Source organism: Rhamphochromis sp. 'chilingali' (assembly GCF_963969265.1).
Source record: "Rhamphochromis sp. 'chilingali' genome assembly, chromosome: 14".
Taxonomy (NCBI): domain Eukaryota; kingdom Metazoa; phylum Chordata; class Actinopteri; order Cichliformes; family Cichlidae; genus Rhamphochromis; species Rhamphochromis sp. 'chilingali'.
In genome coordinates, this window is record NC_137941.1 from 6,677,320 (window position 1) to 6,695,576 (window position 18,257).

General features: G+C 40.3%; 1 protein-coding gene across 2 annotated transcripts; it reads right to left on the minus strand.

Moving 5' to 3' along the window:
- Positions 1-137: 137 nt before the first annotated feature.
- usp37 (ubiquitin specific peptidase 37) lies at positions 138-18,190 on the minus strand. 2 transcript variants are annotated; one of them, XM_080902644.1, is made up of 24 exons: positions 18,038-18,190; positions 16,981-17,203; positions 12,045-12,195; positions 11,075-11,163; positions 10,872-10,987; positions 10,684-10,761; positions 10,375-10,466; positions 10,180-10,273; positions 9,215-9,370; positions 8,970-9,101; positions 8,695-8,818; positions 7,105-7,352; positions 6,907-7,024; positions 6,575-6,654; positions 6,270-6,434; positions 5,914-5,967; positions 5,632-5,776; positions 5,327-5,546; positions 4,588-4,754; positions 4,116-4,176; positions 3,718-3,833; positions 3,320-3,389; positions 2,355-2,493; positions 138-2,257 (listed from the first exon to the last, which is right to left on the minus strand). In XM_080902644.1, exons 2-24 carry the CDS (start codon positions 17,152-17,154, stop codon positions 2,170-2,172), a joined length of 2,877 nt encoding a protein of 958 aa, XP_080758770.1. In that variant the 5' UTR covers positions 17,155-17,203; positions 18,038-18,190; the 3' UTR covers positions 138-2,169. The 2 variants fall into 2 exon arrangements, with proteins under 2 accessions (XP_080758770.1, XP_080758769.1); XM_080902643.1 differs by having other exon boundaries at positions 5,632-5,779.
- Positions 18,191-18,257: the final 67 nt, after the last annotated feature.

The window sequence follows — 18,257 nt, forward strand, 5'->3', positions numbered from 1 at the left end:
CTGTTGTGGTTCTTATATTTATTTGAAGACACCCACTACAGTCTGTATTATAAAATGACTTGTCACTAAACAGTCTGACCTCCTGAAAAAACACTTGATGTGAGCTCTGCTGAAGAGTTTCAAACACCAAAAAACGTCTGTTCTTTCATTGGAATATTTTATTAAAATCTGCTTTAGGAAGAGTCGGTTGTGTATGAAGGGTAGAAAAAGCTGTTCATTCTCACTTCACTAATACATGTTATGCTCTTTACACTGCGTGTAGGACAGCATGTTCAGGAGAGGCATTTAAGAAACGTCAATCAATGCAGACATTAAAACACCTGGAGAATTAACACAGCGTGGTGCAACAGGAAGTCGGCTAATCAGTGCACACTTCCTAAAATCCCCAAATATAAAGACAGAAGTTGTGTCAAATTTGGTCTGCAGTGATTTAATTTTTGAAATTAATGCCATGTTGTGCTAATTTGAGGGAATAATCTGCTGTACAGATTAAGTCTATAATAGCATGTGTACGAGTGAGCTTTTTTTTTTTTTCCTTTCACAGAATAAAAGTTACACAGTCGGTGCCCAGTAATAAACAGAATATTCCACATATTTCATGCCTGACAGGAACTGGTTCATAAAGTGCCCCTTTTATGCTTTTTAAAATTAAAAAATAAAATAAAATCTCCCTACAGTTATAGACCAGAAGACAAACAGAAGTGAAAATATCCAGCATCTCCAACACTCACTACTGTTTATTTATTCTATCATTGAATAAATACTTGTAGGGTGAAACTGCTTTAAAACAAAAACACAGAGCTGCTAAAAGGCATTGTTTGTAGTCCATAACGAATCTACATCGCGATGTACTGCCCTAGTAGCAGTGAGTTTGGCACATTTTGAAATAAAGAATCAACAGGTGATTCCGACTGTATTTACAGGTAAAAACGTCTTCCAAACATGGCTACAGCTTTAACAGTCAGTCTGAGAATATTAATGTTATCAACTGACCAATCAGAGCAGAAGACAGGTGCCTTGAAGGGACAGGCACTAAAACGGAGCAGATAACGGGTTCCTTCCCTGAACAATAAGGCGTTTAATCCCACAGTTACACTTTAACCATGTAAATGAGCATAACAGGGGCACTTTAAATGCTTAACACTTGTTCTAAAGGTGGTGAAATAAAAGATATTATGCAATAGGTACTGTATCTTCTCTGGTTATAAAGTAGTAATGACTTCCATTTGCCTTGGCTCATATTTTGGGCTAATTAAGAGAAACCAACCCCCTTCTATATGCAATAAATATAAAAATCTGTTGGCTTTATAGAAGAAACTCTGACTTGCACACTGTTTCAGATTTGACAAACATTCAAAAACAACAAGGTTGTGCGACTTTCCAAAGTAAAGCTTGTATGCACATATTTATAAAACTTTTCTTGGGAGGCACAAGGTCAAAACCCCAAACAAACAACAAAGTGTGATCAACTGAGAAAAGCTCAGTTAAATATTAATGAATGCACGTTCTTTCACACCTCTAAAATATGGAAATAATCACACAAAAAAATATCAGGTTGCACATGAAGTACAAAAAGCAACTGGGAAGACATCCACACTGTGGGACAGAAAGCTGTTTTGAATGGACCAGTTTGTGCCAGTAACAAATATTGCACCAAATGTACCCGCTAAATACAACAACCCTCTAAATTCTATAATAGCTTATACTCCAACATAGAATATATCTTTATTTTGCTTATATGGGAAATAAAGGGGTCTGCAAACATACAATCTACAAAGCACCAGGAGCGCCCAGTGTTTGATAGTTTGAAGTAAAAGTCTGAAGAAAAGTCTTTAAGAAAGAAACAACAAAATTAAACCTTACAAAACCGTTGATAAAATGATAGCAAAGAAAGACTCCAGCCCCAAAAACACGGAGGCAAAAATTGATCCACGGAACATTTTAACTGCATTTCTGGTATCTGAAAGAGTCTTGACAGGTCAGCCCCTGTGTCGGCATCATCAGGTGTTATTTTTATCCTGGCCTTTAGTGATCTGTAGAGGAAAAAGGAAATGCCTGAAGGCTACCTAAAAGGGACGGCAATCAGTAGTATAGGAGGATTCACAGGGCAGCATTATCTAACAGGATCAGCTGTGGTTGAGTGTGGGTGGGCGTCCAAAGACGTTGCGCTCAGAGGGGCTGCAGGACATTCCTTCCTGCCTCTGAGGTGCTTCCGGCTCCAGATCTCTCCATCTCAGATAGCTGCTCGAACACATCCCTGAGAGATCACAAGGTAGCAGCGTGTTATTAGCAGGGCATCTCACATCATTACAGTGACATCTATAACCAGCTGACAGGAGGACTTGCACACTCACTTGTGCATGTAGAAGAAGATGTATCCGCTACGGTCACGGTCTCGCTGGACAGCTGCTTCCTGCGTGCGAGACACGTCCAGGTCATTGTAGGTCAGCCACGAATGTTTCTTCATGTCGTACACGTCACTGATGTAATGGCCTACAGGGAAGATAAAGATGGGGAACAATCTATCAATATTTGTTCACAGAGCAAGCATTTGGTTCTTGAAGTCTATAGTCACGACAGCGACAGACACAGAGGGCACACCCACGCCATCCACGTATAGACAAGGATGATGTCACCAGCATTTATCCAAAGTTATTGGACAAATATAACCTCTGCCTGACACATGAGCTAACTTTATGGTTCTAGCTTTAGTATACAGTCAGGTAAATAAGTGTTTGGACAATGATACTTTTTCTTTTTTTTTTTTTTTTTTTTAAATTCCACTGTGTTGGTGGCCTGAAAGATTAAAAAACAAAAAACATTTTTATAGCCACATTATCAGTGGCTCCTCCTAAAACCTACAACCATTAAGTTAGCTAATGTCTTAGATTTCAATTCTGTTTTACCTGGTCAGCTAATATTCATCATCTAATATCAGATCAGGACAGGCTAGATCATGTTTTTGCTGAAAGGTGCTGACCATTATTTGAGGCTCTCACAAAATTTACTGCTGAAGACAAAACTAAAGGCAAGAGACCCACAAACCCACACCAAGTAAAGACCACACAGTTTCATCCAGCAGTGTTTTCCCTGATAATTTAAGGATTCTTAATATAAATAAACTTTATTTCTGGCTGCCAATTTCTTCATTGACATTTGAGATAATAAGGGATATAAATAAAGCAGCATAAACATCAAAGCAGTTCCTTAAAGTGTTCATACACAGTTTTGACTCATCTTCATTGTTCCTGAATAATTTGTCACTGTCAAAACACATGAGGACCTAAACTCGGAGGCACAAACAAACACAAGTGCTCACCAGAGGAGGAGCTGCTCCCAATGTGACTGACCACACTGATGAGTCTGAACGAGTTGGCCAACTCCCCACTCTGTGGATTACAGGATACATAGGCAGGTTAATGCAGGCCACAACCAATAAGTTATCATCAGTCTGCTGCTTTATTTAACTTATTCTGCAGTTTCTTAATCAGTGCGTGTATTTCACCATGTTCTGATTCATAATCAACTCAGTGTCCTGCAGATTATCTAAGACTTTATCTGTGGTGTGTAAACTGACCCTTTATTAAGGTTTACATTTGTAAAACACTGTTTTTATTTTTGCATAGTGATTATACATCCGTTGTATTTAAGGTGAATAAACTATTTGCTGTTTTTTGTGCTCTGCAGCATTTTACACTGTGTGCCAGCTGGATATACCTCTGCGTTTCTCTTCAGGTTCTCGGCTTCTGCTTCAGTGTACTCCATGTCCAGCACATCCTCGTTGCCAGAGTCATCATCCGAGCAGAGCAGATCGGGCAGGGAGTTGTTAAACTCTGTTGAATGAGGAGGAGATGATGACGCCGGTGCAGTATTTTCACATTGCTCAGAGTCTGATTAAAGAACACTTTAAACATTTGTTTGTGCTGACTAAACAGATCTGCAAATATCCAGTCAAATTTCTTTGTTTAGTGGCTGCGTTCAGTCTTATTTACATCGCCACACTGCTGCCAGCTGAGCGGGATCAACAGCAACCATCACAATACAAAAATCAGCTGAACACAGTTGGTCAAATAAGCGTGTGCTGACGATTCCTGGGAGTAAATTGTATTTCTTACCTTGCAAGCTGAGCTCAGTGGCTCTCTTCAAATCATCGTCCTCTCTCATCTCCTGAGCTTCCTGTAGAGATGATGTCATAAGTTTTATTTTCCTGCATCAGGTCTGTTAGTTGGTGAAAGACTTCAGAGTAGTCAATGATATTTAAGGATAATGAGAGATCTACTGTAATCTAACAGCAAATGGAAGGTCACCATTACTGGAAGCTAGAAAAAAAATTGTTGTGAGCATCTAACACTGGTAGAACTGGTGCACCAAACTCAGGTGTTACATTGGATTATACAAAGGTCCATTTGGGTCAGAGGGATGTAAATGTAGCATCCCTTCTGATGGGCTCCAACCATTCTCTCTTCAGCAGCTGAAAGTAAGCACTTTTTCCATTTAGGTGCATCAAAGTGTCTCCACTGTGTTGAAATATGAAAACAATTGAGCTGCAGATGTGTTAAATGCTACACAGTCTCTCTCTGGTCTTACATGCTCCTGGAGGCTCTGTGCCAAAGCCTGCTGCAGCTCCTGTTCTTCTCTCTCCTGATCCAGATTGTACTGTTGGACCCAGTCCAGCTCCCCCTGCTGCTGACCACTCTCTGGAGTTTGGTTCTCCTTGTTTTCATCCATGGTCAGGTCCAAGGAGTCCAGCACATCTACAAGAGTTCAGCAAATACTCGAGTCAGCAAACCTGATACGTGAAGTTGGGTTTTTTTGTTGGATTTGTTGGTAACCCAGGGTTTATGTGAATGTAGAAACCCACAATCAATTTAAGCAGCATGTACTTTCAAGAGAATATGGAACGAAACATGAATGAGCCTTTCTTAGAAATGTCACATATAATAAAAACCTGATGCAGATCCCGTATTAAAAAACAAAAAAAACCAAAAAAGTCTATTGCAAGTTTAAGTACTCCAAGAAGTGAGTCTGATCACTTGGCAGCCTTCCCGAAATACCTCTGGCCATTTATATGCAGCATGATCTTAATTAATTTTAACTTTAGTGGTCAGCAGAACAAAACAAACAAACAAAAATAAATAAATAAACACATCTGCATTTAAGTACCAAAACTCCAATCTAACCACTCTTAAAATTTGCAAATGTTTTCCTAAAATAAAAACTTTGTTTCCCCTGAAAGCTGTACATCTACCATCATCTTTGCTGTTAAGAAATCTTGCAATAGATTTGAAACTCATACTGTCTCTGCTTAAATATCCCGTTAGAGTACCTGCGGGCTGTTTGCTATCTGCTTCTAGCAGATCTGCGTGATAGGCCAAGTCATGTGCATCTGTGTCCCCAAACCCGGTGTCCGGGCTGCTTGTCGGCTCATCATCCAGAGGAGGAGGTGCAGAGAGCCCGGCCTCTTGGCGACTAATCTCCAGCACAGCCGCCAGCATTTCATCATCATTGATGCCACTGAAGTCTGTTGAATCGATTGCTGCCCCCCTCTGAAAACACATTAAACTGTGTCACAACAGAAGACGCCAGAGGAGGCTGGATTCTGTTTGTTAAAGTGTAAAAGCAGATGCTCACCTCTTCAGCGCGATCATCGTCGTCAGGCAGACAGATACTCAGGCGTCGCTTGCGGCTCGCGCTCACCTTCCTGTTAGGCCCCTCTTCGCAGTCAGAGTCCACAAGGATGGAGGTACAGTTGGAGTTGGAAGTTTTCCCTACGATCCTACTACACAAAGTCACATGTTCAGCAAATAAATTCATAAGCCCAAACAGAAAACCCTTCAGTCAGATAACACATTGTTTAAAGAGGTTGTTAAAGCACAAAAGTCATTTTTCCTCTGCAAGTGTTGCAGAACTTACCGAAGAGGCGCTGTGGACGAGTTGACCAACTGTGACGTTTTAAGTGTTCTGGACCTTTGAGAAAAACAAAGGCAAATAAAACTCTTGCTGCTATTGGAGCTCTACTTCTAGGCTGATTGTTAAGTTTTACTTAAAGGAGCAATATTTGCATGTTTTTCCTTTAAATTGCAAACTAAATGCTGACTTTATTACATGTAGTCCTCTCTGGGGTATTAAACCAACATGAAAAATCATGGCTGCAGGAGATGTCAAAACATTGCCAATTGGCCTTTTAAAACTGAAATCACTCCAGCCATCTAATGTATTTACACAGAATTAAATTTGTATGCATATTAAAATGTTTTCTCCCATCTTACAAGGCAGCTTGAGGGCTCCAGCCAAGGCTGATGGGGGGTCTTGTAGATTCGGTGCAGTGGGGGAGCAGGGTCAGGTATCGTGGGATCAAGACCTGCTGACCCAGCTTGCTGTTTAGAGACAGCTGAGCGTTAAAGCTGTACCGTTTCAGGTGTAGGATAAGCACTCTGTGAAGACAAAGGTTTTTAGGCACTTAAATTCTTTTTATTCCATAAGCTGGTTATGCTTTCAATGTTTTCCATATGTGCTGTATCTTTAGTGTTTATTGCGTGTCTTTACTGTGTGTGTTTAAACAGACTGTAGATACCTGGGTAGTTTACTGAATTTATGCGTAACAGTCGCTGATTTCCCGTTGCACTTTTCACACGAATACTCAATTTCCTCCATCTGTAAAAAGAAAAAGTAACTAATTATATATGAAATTACATCCAGCCGATGCTTGTCTCGAAAGAAATTCTATTTTTTGTGTCTCCTCACAAAGGCTCTCTCAGTTTGTAAACTGCAAACTAAAATGCTACAGTGTTTTTTCCTGCTTGAGCCTCATTGCGCATACTAAGCTAATAAGTGCACTCCTCTGACCCTGTTGGTCATTTTTGATCCAACATGGGGGGCATCAGGATGACGGGACCAGTGACTCACCCTAAAAAACAGATCCAGGGAGTCCTGGATGGAGCGAAGCGGCAGTGTCTTCTTTCTTCGCGGCAAGTCGATGGACAAGTCATTGAATTGTTCTCGCTTGTTCACCACCTCGCCACAGCTGCAACACAACAAAGAGGGAATCAAACACCTTTCACCTTCATCGAGAGTTTTGAATGATAGGCAGGAGACCAGCCTCACCCTTTGCACGTGATGGTGTGCTGCACCTCAAACTCCATGTTGACCGCCACGGGGCAGGTGTAGATCCGCGAGGTGTCTGCCTCATCACCAGGCTCTGCTTTGACTGCCGATGACGTTCCCTCCAGACCATTCTCACCCACTACAGAAGATGAGGAGGAGGAGGCGGCCTCGTTCGTTAAGCTCTTATTCATCTTCTCCACGTCGTCCTTCAGCTGGTCCAAGCACTGACTCAAGAATTCATGAGCATCCTGAAAAACAAGAAACATGTAGGGGTTTAAAACAGGATTTTATTCACAGCCACTTTAAACCATAAGCCTGAAAGATTTAACTTTTGTGTGTTTTAGTTTGGGGGGGGGGTTTTGCCTCTCCTGGTCGGTACTTTAGCAATCAGAATTGTTGTCTGAAGAAAGATGCTCAACGGATTTATTTTTTTTTAAGTGGAGAAAGTATGGCAATGCCATGTTGGTCCACTTGATTGATCTATATTATTATTAGACAAAAAGAAAGAAAGGGAGAGAGAAAGACAGAAAAACAGAGGGGAGGGGGGGCAGTAAGAGACACTGAGAAAATTTGTTAGAACAGCTATTAAAAGAAGAAGAAAATGAAACAAACAACAAGAGAACACCACAATACAGAGATCAAAGCAACAACCTAGATAAGTGTAAATAACAGTAAATACTAAATATTGAATGTTATAAACAAAAAAACAACAGAGTTGTGATGATGCACATCTATCACAAAACTATGAGCAGGCAGCCTCAAACAGAAATGGATGGGGGGGGGGGGGGGGGGGGGGGGGAATCCTCCTTTGAAAGCCAAAAGTCATAATTTGAACCAGCGTGCCATCTCATATTTGCTTTACTTTCGCTTTGAAATTGAGACACTTTCTAAAGTCACTTGATTGCATTATAGTCAGCTTTTATTTAATTACATTATCATTGAATTGCTGAGCTCTGTACTGTATCACATGTTTCTACATGTTCTACTGTGTTAGATTTTTACTTATTTATCACTTTTAAAACACTTTCCTTTTTGTTTTTAGCCTCTTTCACATAATTTTACCTCGCTGGACACTTGTTGTGTCGTATTGTATTTTACTGTGCTACACACTACTGTATATGCACACCTTTTTTTTGGTATTGTAGTCTGTGTTCAATTTTTAGCTGTGGCACCAGAGAAATTTTTGAGCAAATACATTATATCTTCAGTCCAAACACACAGAGTAATAATTAGATAATTATTACTAATTAGATAATAATTAGAATTGCAGACTGTCCTTCAGCAGGTATTCTGAGCCCAAAATGAGCTCAACATTAATAATAAACAGTCTTACTGTAATTTGGGACTAGAGGAAGAGGAAGAAGTTAGAGAAAACACTGGGAAAAGCAAACCTATATTACCTGTTTAATTTCTAAACTGTGCTCTTTAAACATAAACCTTCTACTAAAAGTTATTCTCTACACTATTATTCTTAAATTTTCAAAGGTGCAATTTAAAGATTTGTTTTGCTGTCCCTTTTCATATGTGGGCACACAATCTCAACTGAAAAGCATACCTGGTCATATACATGAGTTTAAGTGGGAAACTTACATTCTGCATGTTTCCAGAGAAACGCTCCGCTGTGGAGGAGATGGCACTCTTTACTTTCCTCAAAAGGTCTTTCTTCGTCTCTGGACAGGCCACATCCTTCTTCACCATGAGGTGAGCAAATCGCCTGCACAGAGTGAAGACAGGACACTGATCATAACAAAGTTCATTTAAACTGCTTCCTGTGTCATTTAACACCTATGTTAAAAATGACAACAATCCAGAGTATTGTTAACAAACAACAGTTACTATCAACCTATAATAATATAATACAGTACCTGAGCAAGGCATTGATGGGCAACTTCTTCCATGGGATGCTCTGCCTCAGCATGTCATTAGAGAAGGAGGGGAGACTGAAGAGGGACTGCAGGATGGCATTCATGTAGCAGGTGTTGCCCAGGTTGGAAAATCTTAAATGAATAACAGAAGTTTCAAAAACTGCTTGTTGTTTTGATTTTTCCCTTGTTATTTGGTGTCATGGATCAAATTAATTTCATATCAAGTGGAGCTGGCTTATCTGTACCCTTGCAGTGGAGCCTGAGGCTGTGCCAGGGTAGAGGGCCTCTGCTTGTTCCAGCCACCATAGTCCAAGGAGGGTCGTACCTTCTTAAAGGGAGTGGAGTGGTTCGGTAGCATGAGGCTCCTTTTGGCTGTGGGGGTCTGTGCAGTACTGGATGGCCTGAGGAGATTTAAAAATCAATCACTGGATGAATAGAAATGTTCTCCCCTGTTATCACCTGGGCCAAGGAGATGACTGGTTCCTTTCATCTGATTTTAACTAATCAAAACCTACCCAGGTTTGAAGCCAGCACTCTAAGCACCCACCATCAGTCTAGCAGGAAGCTTGGAAAAGTCTGCAGGCAGGTGGGAAAGCTTGGCTCAACCTTGTGAAAGTAATTCACTTTTGAAATTAGATCTGGGACAGAATCTTTAGACCTGATTTTTTCTTATCTAAGATTTCATTTCGGATCTTCATAAATATATATCTAAGTCAATCAAGACAAATTGGGAGACGTACTTTTAATTCTAGGTTTAGATTTCTTTCTAATTACAGGAACACAACTCACAAGTATTCTAATGATCTTGAAATTATTAACTAAAATACAGACAGTTAAGATCTTTAAAAAAAAAAATCATAGTTTATGTGACTATATTTTATGTCAAAATATTCACTTTCCCTTGCCTGGTAGGATATAATGCACTATCACATAGTGGCGATAATGCAGTTAGAAGCTGTTTGTAACCTTGAAACAAAACACATGATGGCTACTAGCTACCAGGTATCAGCAAAGTGGGAGATAATCTATAAATAGAAGAATCACAGAAAGCCAAAGCTAGCATGGAGGGCGGGTACTGTAGAAGTCATCTTCGAAGAACAATCAAAAGGTTCCCTTTAAATAAGTATCAAATAGTACTGTTTTTAAATTCTTGATCCTAGGTTCAAACTGCTGCTGCTTTGCATTTTAATTGAGCCATGAAGCAACTCACCTGTCCAGAAAAGAGTGGCTCTGGCTGTAGTCTTTAGTCACAGATCGGCTGCCGTAGAAAGATGATGGCTGAAGGGGAGTTGACCCAAGAGGAGCTACAGTTAAGGAGGCACATGAGTGTATCAGTGTCTGGGAAAAATTTGCATAGAGAATGCTGTGCAACTAGATTACAAAAAGGTGGTGCTGCTGGGTTTACCTGAGCTCCTGTTCTCCTCTGACTGCTTCAGCTTTTCTTTGCAGCTCAGAAGAAACTTCCTGGAGGAGGGGTCAGAAGTCGCCTTGTTGTTGCTGAAAAATGTTACTCAAATTCAGTAAAATAAAGTCTATCAATCAAGGTTCGTATTTTGCCGATGAAAGTAGCGACCTACTGATTACCAGTTACAGTTTTAATTATCTCGCCACAAGATTTGCAAAAAACAAACAGGCAGTGGTTCAGACAAAAGGCTGCAGAGATAAGGTCATCCTATGAGTCACCAACAGCACTGCAATTCAGTGCTGATTATACCTCGAGGAGTCGTTTTCCTTTGGGTAATCCTCACTGAGGTCGTTATCAGGAGTGAGGAGTCGCTTTCTCTTCTCGCTCCTGAGAAACAGAAACATCGAATAATTCACATGCCAAATGGGGCAGGATTAAACATTCATAAATTAATTTAATTTATTCTGTGTAATACAGTCTAAAAATTCCCAGCCTGCCTGTTTTCAGACAGTCCTGTGCGAGTGGGAGTGGAAGCCGCTCTGCTCGGGCTGCCGAGAGGTTTTCTCGGTGTCGTGTCCTCCCGGCCTTCTGCGCTCTGCCGCCTCAGTGTCGTCTGAACACACCAGGAGGAATTAAGTTAAACACATGTGGACAAACGTACATGTGTTTAAGTTAAGATTGTTATTGCATTCTTGATCACCTGTCTCTCCCCGGACGGGTTAGCCTCATTTTTCACAGATCTGTTCCCGAGCACACTGAAGTTGGCACTTCCGAGGGATGATTTTAAAACTGCAGCATAAACAAAAAGTTCAGGGGAAAAAAAAAAAAAAAAAAAAAAAAAGCATAAAAATGATCCCGTTACACTGTAGAGTCAGCATCACTTCAAGTTAATCTATGTGCTTGAACTGAAAATAATAAAAAATAATAATAATAAAAAAAATAAAAATAACACTGCTGCATTGCCATGATGCATAAAGCATTCAGATCATAGATTTAAAAGCAGACTAACACACACCTTACTTCGCAACAACCTGTTGCATAAGTTTTCATGACAGCTACAGATGTTTTGTTTATTTAATAGGATACAAATGAATCCTGTTCTTCAAGCAAACTGATGACATGCAGAGGTGCAAGGCAGCCCAGGTGGAGAAATTTTGTTTTTACACTTAGCAACTAATTTTATTTCTCTATCTGATAAGAAAACTATTCAATCAGATAGTTATTTGTGGTGAATGAAATACATTTACAATTTGAAGCACTTTTAAGCACAACATCTGAAATTCAAGTACCTTTCAAACCTTGAAAAGACAAAATAAAATTCAAGCATTTATAAGGATAAGGATTTCAAGCACCTGTACAAACCCTGTTACTAACATTGGGTATCAATTAAATGTAAACCAAATAGATTAAATGACTAGTACATCTGTTATCAACTAGTGACAATAGCAACAACTAGTCGACTGGTCAGCCAGACGAGCACATCCCTACTTGAAACTCTGCATCAACTTAAGAAATATTAATATATTAACATGAAGCTGCAGAGAAAAAGTGACCATTCTCTGCAGGAAGAGCATACAAGGATTAATTCCCAAAAAAATAAAAAATAAAAATCTTTCAGTTTTGTTTTGTTTGTTTTGTTGTTGTTTTTTAATGTGCAGGGGTGTCATTACCTGGCTTTCCTTGCTTCAGCTTTTCAAGGTATTCTTTAGTCTTCTGAACCAAAGGTGGAGGCATCTTGTCCAGCGTGATGACACTGTTATCCTTCAGAGTCAGGACGATGCGGTTGGCACTCTGGCTAATATTTTTCACGTTCTGGTTCAGCTGAGAGCAAAGAACAGCAAATATTCGGATTCATGATTATTACTATTACATACAATAGTAATATATACATTATCATCGTCATCATCTTTCTCCTCACATCATACTTGTTGATAAAGTATACCTTTGAACAAACTAGTTCTATATGACAAACCTCACTCTATCAGCTATTACTTTCTTCAATAGGTCTTATATCATGCTATCTGAGGAGTGAGGTTCTTCGTAACAAGAGACTCAGAACACTTGACTGTGATGACAAAGTTTTTTTTGTTTTACTTCTCTTGCTCCAGACTATTACAGAAAAGCTCTTATATGTCTGTTTGGAAATTATAACAGTCGTGGGGGTTCAATTTTTTTGACTTTCCTAGCAATGGAGCAAGACAGATTCATTACAGTGTTAGCGCCTCCAAGTTTTCCAGACTTTCCTACAAACTTCAGTTATATTGTGTTGGTAGGAGGGGATCGAGAGAAGGCACACACACTTTATTAAAGAAAGTAATAACAAACTTCGTGTGAATGGGTTAGAGTTTCTGATCTCTTAGACAAACTCCAGCCTCTCTGTCTTAACGCTTTCCCCATCAAAACAACATTTGACAACCTCCCCTGCGCCCATAAAGATGGGTTTTGACACCTGAGTATTTGAATAAATATGTGGTTTGCATAGGCAGAGACCACCTTCAATAACTTCCAATTTAAACCCAGGCATTTTGTTCCATAAGCAGGCCTGAAATATTACAGAAACGGCTAATCTTTAAAAAAAAAAAAAAAAAAAGAAAGAAAAGAAAAGAAAAAGAAAAAAAAAGAGCATCCAAGGTTACTCCTAGTAGGGGAGAGTTAAACAGCAGCAGATGCTGTGGTCCTTGTCCTGCATGGCCTACTAGCCATGAACCAGTTTATCTCCTGATGCAGGTTTGGGTCAGAGTGACCCACCAGGTCACAGCAGATCAGCAGAGCAGAATAAGGACTAAGATAGGAGTGGTTAAGTTGAACTGCAAAAACAAGAGGTTTACTAGTAGGGAAAAAGAGGACAGGAAGCTAGCTGTTTTAGCAGCAACTGAACTTTCAAAATAAGAGGAAGGGTAATATTAATTATTCTTTTTAGACCCAATCACATCAGTCAGTCTGAAATATTTTAGTTCTGGAATATGGGATCATCTAAAAGAAGTACAGGCATGCATTAAAAACACTTGACCCGAGGGCTGAACAAACCCTGGTATGTGCCATGGGTGAGATTATGTTTCTAATCCAGTTCATTCATGGCTTCAGTGCAGAGCTACTGCTCATTCATTGCATAATGCCTCAAAGCTGACAGCTTAGATTCTTCTAGTACTGACATGAATCAGACATGTAAGACTGATTTATGGGGTGCCATTTAAAAAGTTTGTTCCTGTAATGCTTTAAAAAGAAATATCATCATTTAGCCATCCATTAGTAGGAGTCTTTTCAACCAAGAAAGCAACTCCAAAAAAAAAAAAAAAAAAAAAAAAAAAAAAAAAAAAAATCTATATCTATATATATATCTATATCTATATACAGTGGGGCAAAAAAGTATTTAGTCAGCCACCGATTGTGCAAGTTTCCCCACCTAAAATGATGACAGAGGTCAGTAATTTGCACCAGAGGTACACTTCAACTGTGAGAGACAGAATGTGAAAAAAAAAAAATCCATGAATCCACATGGTAGGATTTGTAAAGAATTTATTCGTAAATCAGGGTGGAAAATAAGTATTTGGTCAATAACAAAAATACAACTCAATACTTTGTAACATAACCTTTGTTGGCAATAACAGAGGTCAAACGTTTACTATAGGTCTTTACCAGGTTTGCACACACAGTAGCTGGTATTTTGGCCCATTCCTCCATGCAGATCTTCTCGAGAGCAGTGATGTTTTGGGGCTGTCACCGAGCAACACGGACTTTCAACTCCCGCCACAGATTTTCTATGGGGTTGAGGTCTGGAGACTGGCTAGGCCACTCCAGGACTTTCAAATGCTTCTTACGGAGCCACTCCTTTGTTGCCAGAGCGGTGTGTTTTGGATCATTGTCATGTTGGAAGACCCAGCCTCGTTTCATCTTCAAAGTTCTCACTGATGGAAGGAGGTTTTGGCTCAAAATCTCACGATACATGGCCCCATTCATTCTGTCCTTAACACGGATCAGTCGTCCTGTCCCCTTGGCAGAAAAACAGCCCCATAGCATGATGTTTCCACCCCCATGCTTCACAGTAGGTATGGTGTTCTTGGGATGCAACTCAGTATTCTTCTTCCTCCAAACACGACGAGTTGAGTTTATACCAAAAAGTTCTACTTTGGTTTCATCTGACCACATGACATTCTCCCAATCCTCTGCTGTATCATCCATGTGCTCTCTGGCAAACTTCAGACGGGCCTGGACATGAACTGGCTTCAGCAGCGGAACACGTCTGGCACTGCGGGATTTGATTCCCTGCCGTTGTAGTGTGTTACTGATGGTGACCTTTGTTACTTTGGTCCCAGCTCTCTGCAGGTCATTCACCAGGTCCCCCCGTGTGGTTCTGGGATCTTTGCTCACCGTTCTCATGATCATTTTGACCCCACGGGATGAGATCTTGCGTGGAGCCCCAGATCGAGGGAGATTATCAGTGGTCTTGTATGTCTTCCATTTTCTGATGATTGCTCCCGAAGTTGATTTTTTCACACCAAGCTGCTTGCCTATTGTAGATTCACTCTTCCCAGTCTGGTGCAGGTCTACAATACTTTTCCTGGTGTCCTTCGAAAGCTCTTTGGTCTTGGCCATGGCGGAGTTTGGAGTCTGACTGTTTGAAGCTGTGGACAGGTGTCTTTTATACAGATGATGAGTTCAAACAGGTGCCATTCATACAGGTAACGAGTGGGGGACAGAAAAGCTTCTTACAGAATACGTTACAGGTCTGTGAGAGCCAGAGATTTTCCTTGTTTGAGGTGACCAAATACTTATTTTCCACCCTAATTTACGAATAAATTTTTTACAAATCCTACCATGTGGATTCATGGATTTTTTTTTTTTCACATTCTGTCTCTCACAGTTGAAGTGTACCTCTGGTGCAAATTATTGACCTCTGTCATCATTTTAAGTGGGGGAACTTGCACAATCGGTGGCTGACTAAATACTTTTTTGCCCCACTGTATATCTATATATATATATATATATATATATATATATATATATATATATCTATATCTATCTATATCTATATATCTATCTATATCTATATATATATATATATATATATATATATATATATATATATATATATATATATATATATATATATATATGCGCGCTTTTTTAATTTATCATTTATTAAAATTATAAATATATATTTTAACTCAGAAGTAGTTTTTAAATTTAATGTTGTTGAAACAACAAAGTAATAAAAAAAATAAACCTATCTGATCGAGAAATCACTCATCTTTGGAAAAGAGAGTTTATTACAGACAAATGGCTCTTTCCAAAATAAAAGCTATACTATACGCTTCTTCTGGGGTATACTCTCAGCAGCATATTAAACATATCAGGTCCCCATAAGGAGAATCATGTGCTAACAGCTGTCTAAATGACTCAGGTAAAGTTTGTAACATGCGTGCTTGTTGTTTTTGTCTGCCTCCACTTGTCTTTGCACTAGGATGATGTCGGAGTAAATGTGCAGTCATATTCGTTGTGTTCCCACTAGTGCTGTCAGCGTTAATCTGAAATGACGTTAACATGACAAATCTCCGTTAACGAGCTACCGCGGATCGCCCCGTGCGTGGGGCTGGACTGCATCAACACGTTAATGAGCAAACTGCGCTAACGCAGTAGTTCCCACCCATGTAATTGAGCATTGCGTGGCACATCCGACATACTGTTTTACTTTTGTCCATGACGCGCTTACCTTCAGGGTCATACTTCACATGAAGACCAAAATAGTTCCAAACGCCAGATCTGAATGAGGGTGGGGGAGGTTCAATTTGCCATGTTGCAACGAGCTTAGCTTCTGTCTTGCTAGCTTGTGCTGCGCTCAGTGGATCTGCGCTTGACAGTGCAGCCTAGGCGGAGTAGTCGAACGCAGATCCACTGAGCTCTCAACACAGACAGCATCGTCAGAAGAAAAGTTGATAAAAATAAATTAAAAATTTTGTATTGTTCGATACATATGCGTACCGAAACGAAAGCACTGTATCGAACGGTTCAATATCGATACGAGTATCGTTGCACCCCTAATATTTTTGTATTGTTCGATACATATGCGTACCGAACGGAAAGCACTGTATCGAACGGTTCAATATTGATACGAGTATCATTGCACCCCTAATATTTTTGTGTGTGGTTTCTTGCAGGATTATGAGGGTTCAGTGTCTTTTTCTCTGTTTTTAAATCAGCTGTTTAATTTGCAAGTCTGGTGCATTCTTACATTTTTTTTTTTTTTTTTTTTTTTAAACGTTCCTCTCATCTAACTCATTCACTCTTACACACCAAAATAAGGCGGTGGCATGACTCACCCCAAGGAATCTTATTTTGACATGTGAATTGACACAACAATCCCAAGAATAACAGGCAACCCACAGTACCTTCTGAGCCAGCTGACCCAGATAAAACAATACTCTATCTGGATGAAGTGCAAAAGGTTGCTAGATCATAATCAAAAGGACCACTAAAATCGAAATCAGTACCTCTTAGGACATTAACAAAAAAATGACAATAATAAAGACCAATGTGAAAGTAAGACATTTTTTGGGGTCTTATAAACAACAGTAAACACAGTAAAACACAAAAAAAACAGTAAAATACCTGGAACGTTTTGGAAGCTCCTCCACAGTTGAATCTCAGGCAGAGGTTAACTTTATTGTCCTTTTCCAAAATCTCAAACGTCCCTTCTTTCCACCTGGTGGTGCCCAGGTCCAGACTGGTGAAACGGATCTTCACAGCCCCAGCGCTGGAGAGTTTGGGCACTACAGTTGCCATGGCTTTCTATCCCGTTGGTGCACTTGGGAGACTGGGACTCAAACTAATCCTAAAAAAGACAAATTGGATCCGCTGTCACACAATCTGAGCACATTATATTTATAACAACTGAATGTGTTCAGCAGGAGCAGTTTAAACCAATGGTCAGGTAGTTCTGAATTTGATTACTCTAGTTAAATACTGCAGGAAAATAATGAGCTTAACGAACAGAAGCAGCCACTAAAATGAACATAGCACCTCTTTTTGTAATAACACTAATATCACCTGTAGTCGTCTCGGTGAAAGCAACTTCAAAGTTTCCGAGGCTGAGCTCAGATAACGAGAGCAGGCAACCCACGTTGTCAAAGTCACAAGAAAGTACAAACCATCCAAAACAAGCTGACAGGAGTCAGCGCAGCATCTCGCAGCAGAAAAGCGGACAGCACGCTCGCAATGCATTTCTGACAAATAAAACAGCTTGTTTGGCTGCGTGTGGCAGCTCGTGCCTTGTGATTTTCTTTGCTAGCAGCTTCAATAAAAGCCCATGTTTGCATCTGCCATCAAACTAGCCAAACTAACGGCCACTCTGAGTCGCGGTAGCCAACGACTGGTACGTGCACAACAACACGGGATGTTCCCTCTCAGCTCAAGGCATCGATGCTCCCACAGAATTACCTGTCCAAACCGGCAACTCCAAGAAAAGGTGCTAGCCAAAAGTAAAAAAGCCCCTTTGGATGCGGATAATGTCGTATGCCCGTCCGCAGCCCCTGAATGGGATGGAGGAGGCCGACGTTAGCACCTCGGCTAACAAGCTAACGGACGCTAGCTAACTGGCTAATTTGCTAATCTGTAATTTGGTGATGGAAAGCGTATCGCGTTGCGATTACACCGAGCAGGTACTTACCTATCGATGACGAGAGCTTGTCTTCAAACTTCTAAAAGTCCGGTGTCGCTTCTGTAGCTGCTGAGCAGGCAGAAAGTTTGTTTTGCCGGCATTCACCTGCTCTCCGGTGCTGTTGACAGCAGAACAGCACACGACGCGTCGCTGAGCTGCGCGATGATGGCGGGAATGTGAAAATTTACAACGGAAGTAATGACCGAGGATTTTCATCTCGCGATATTTC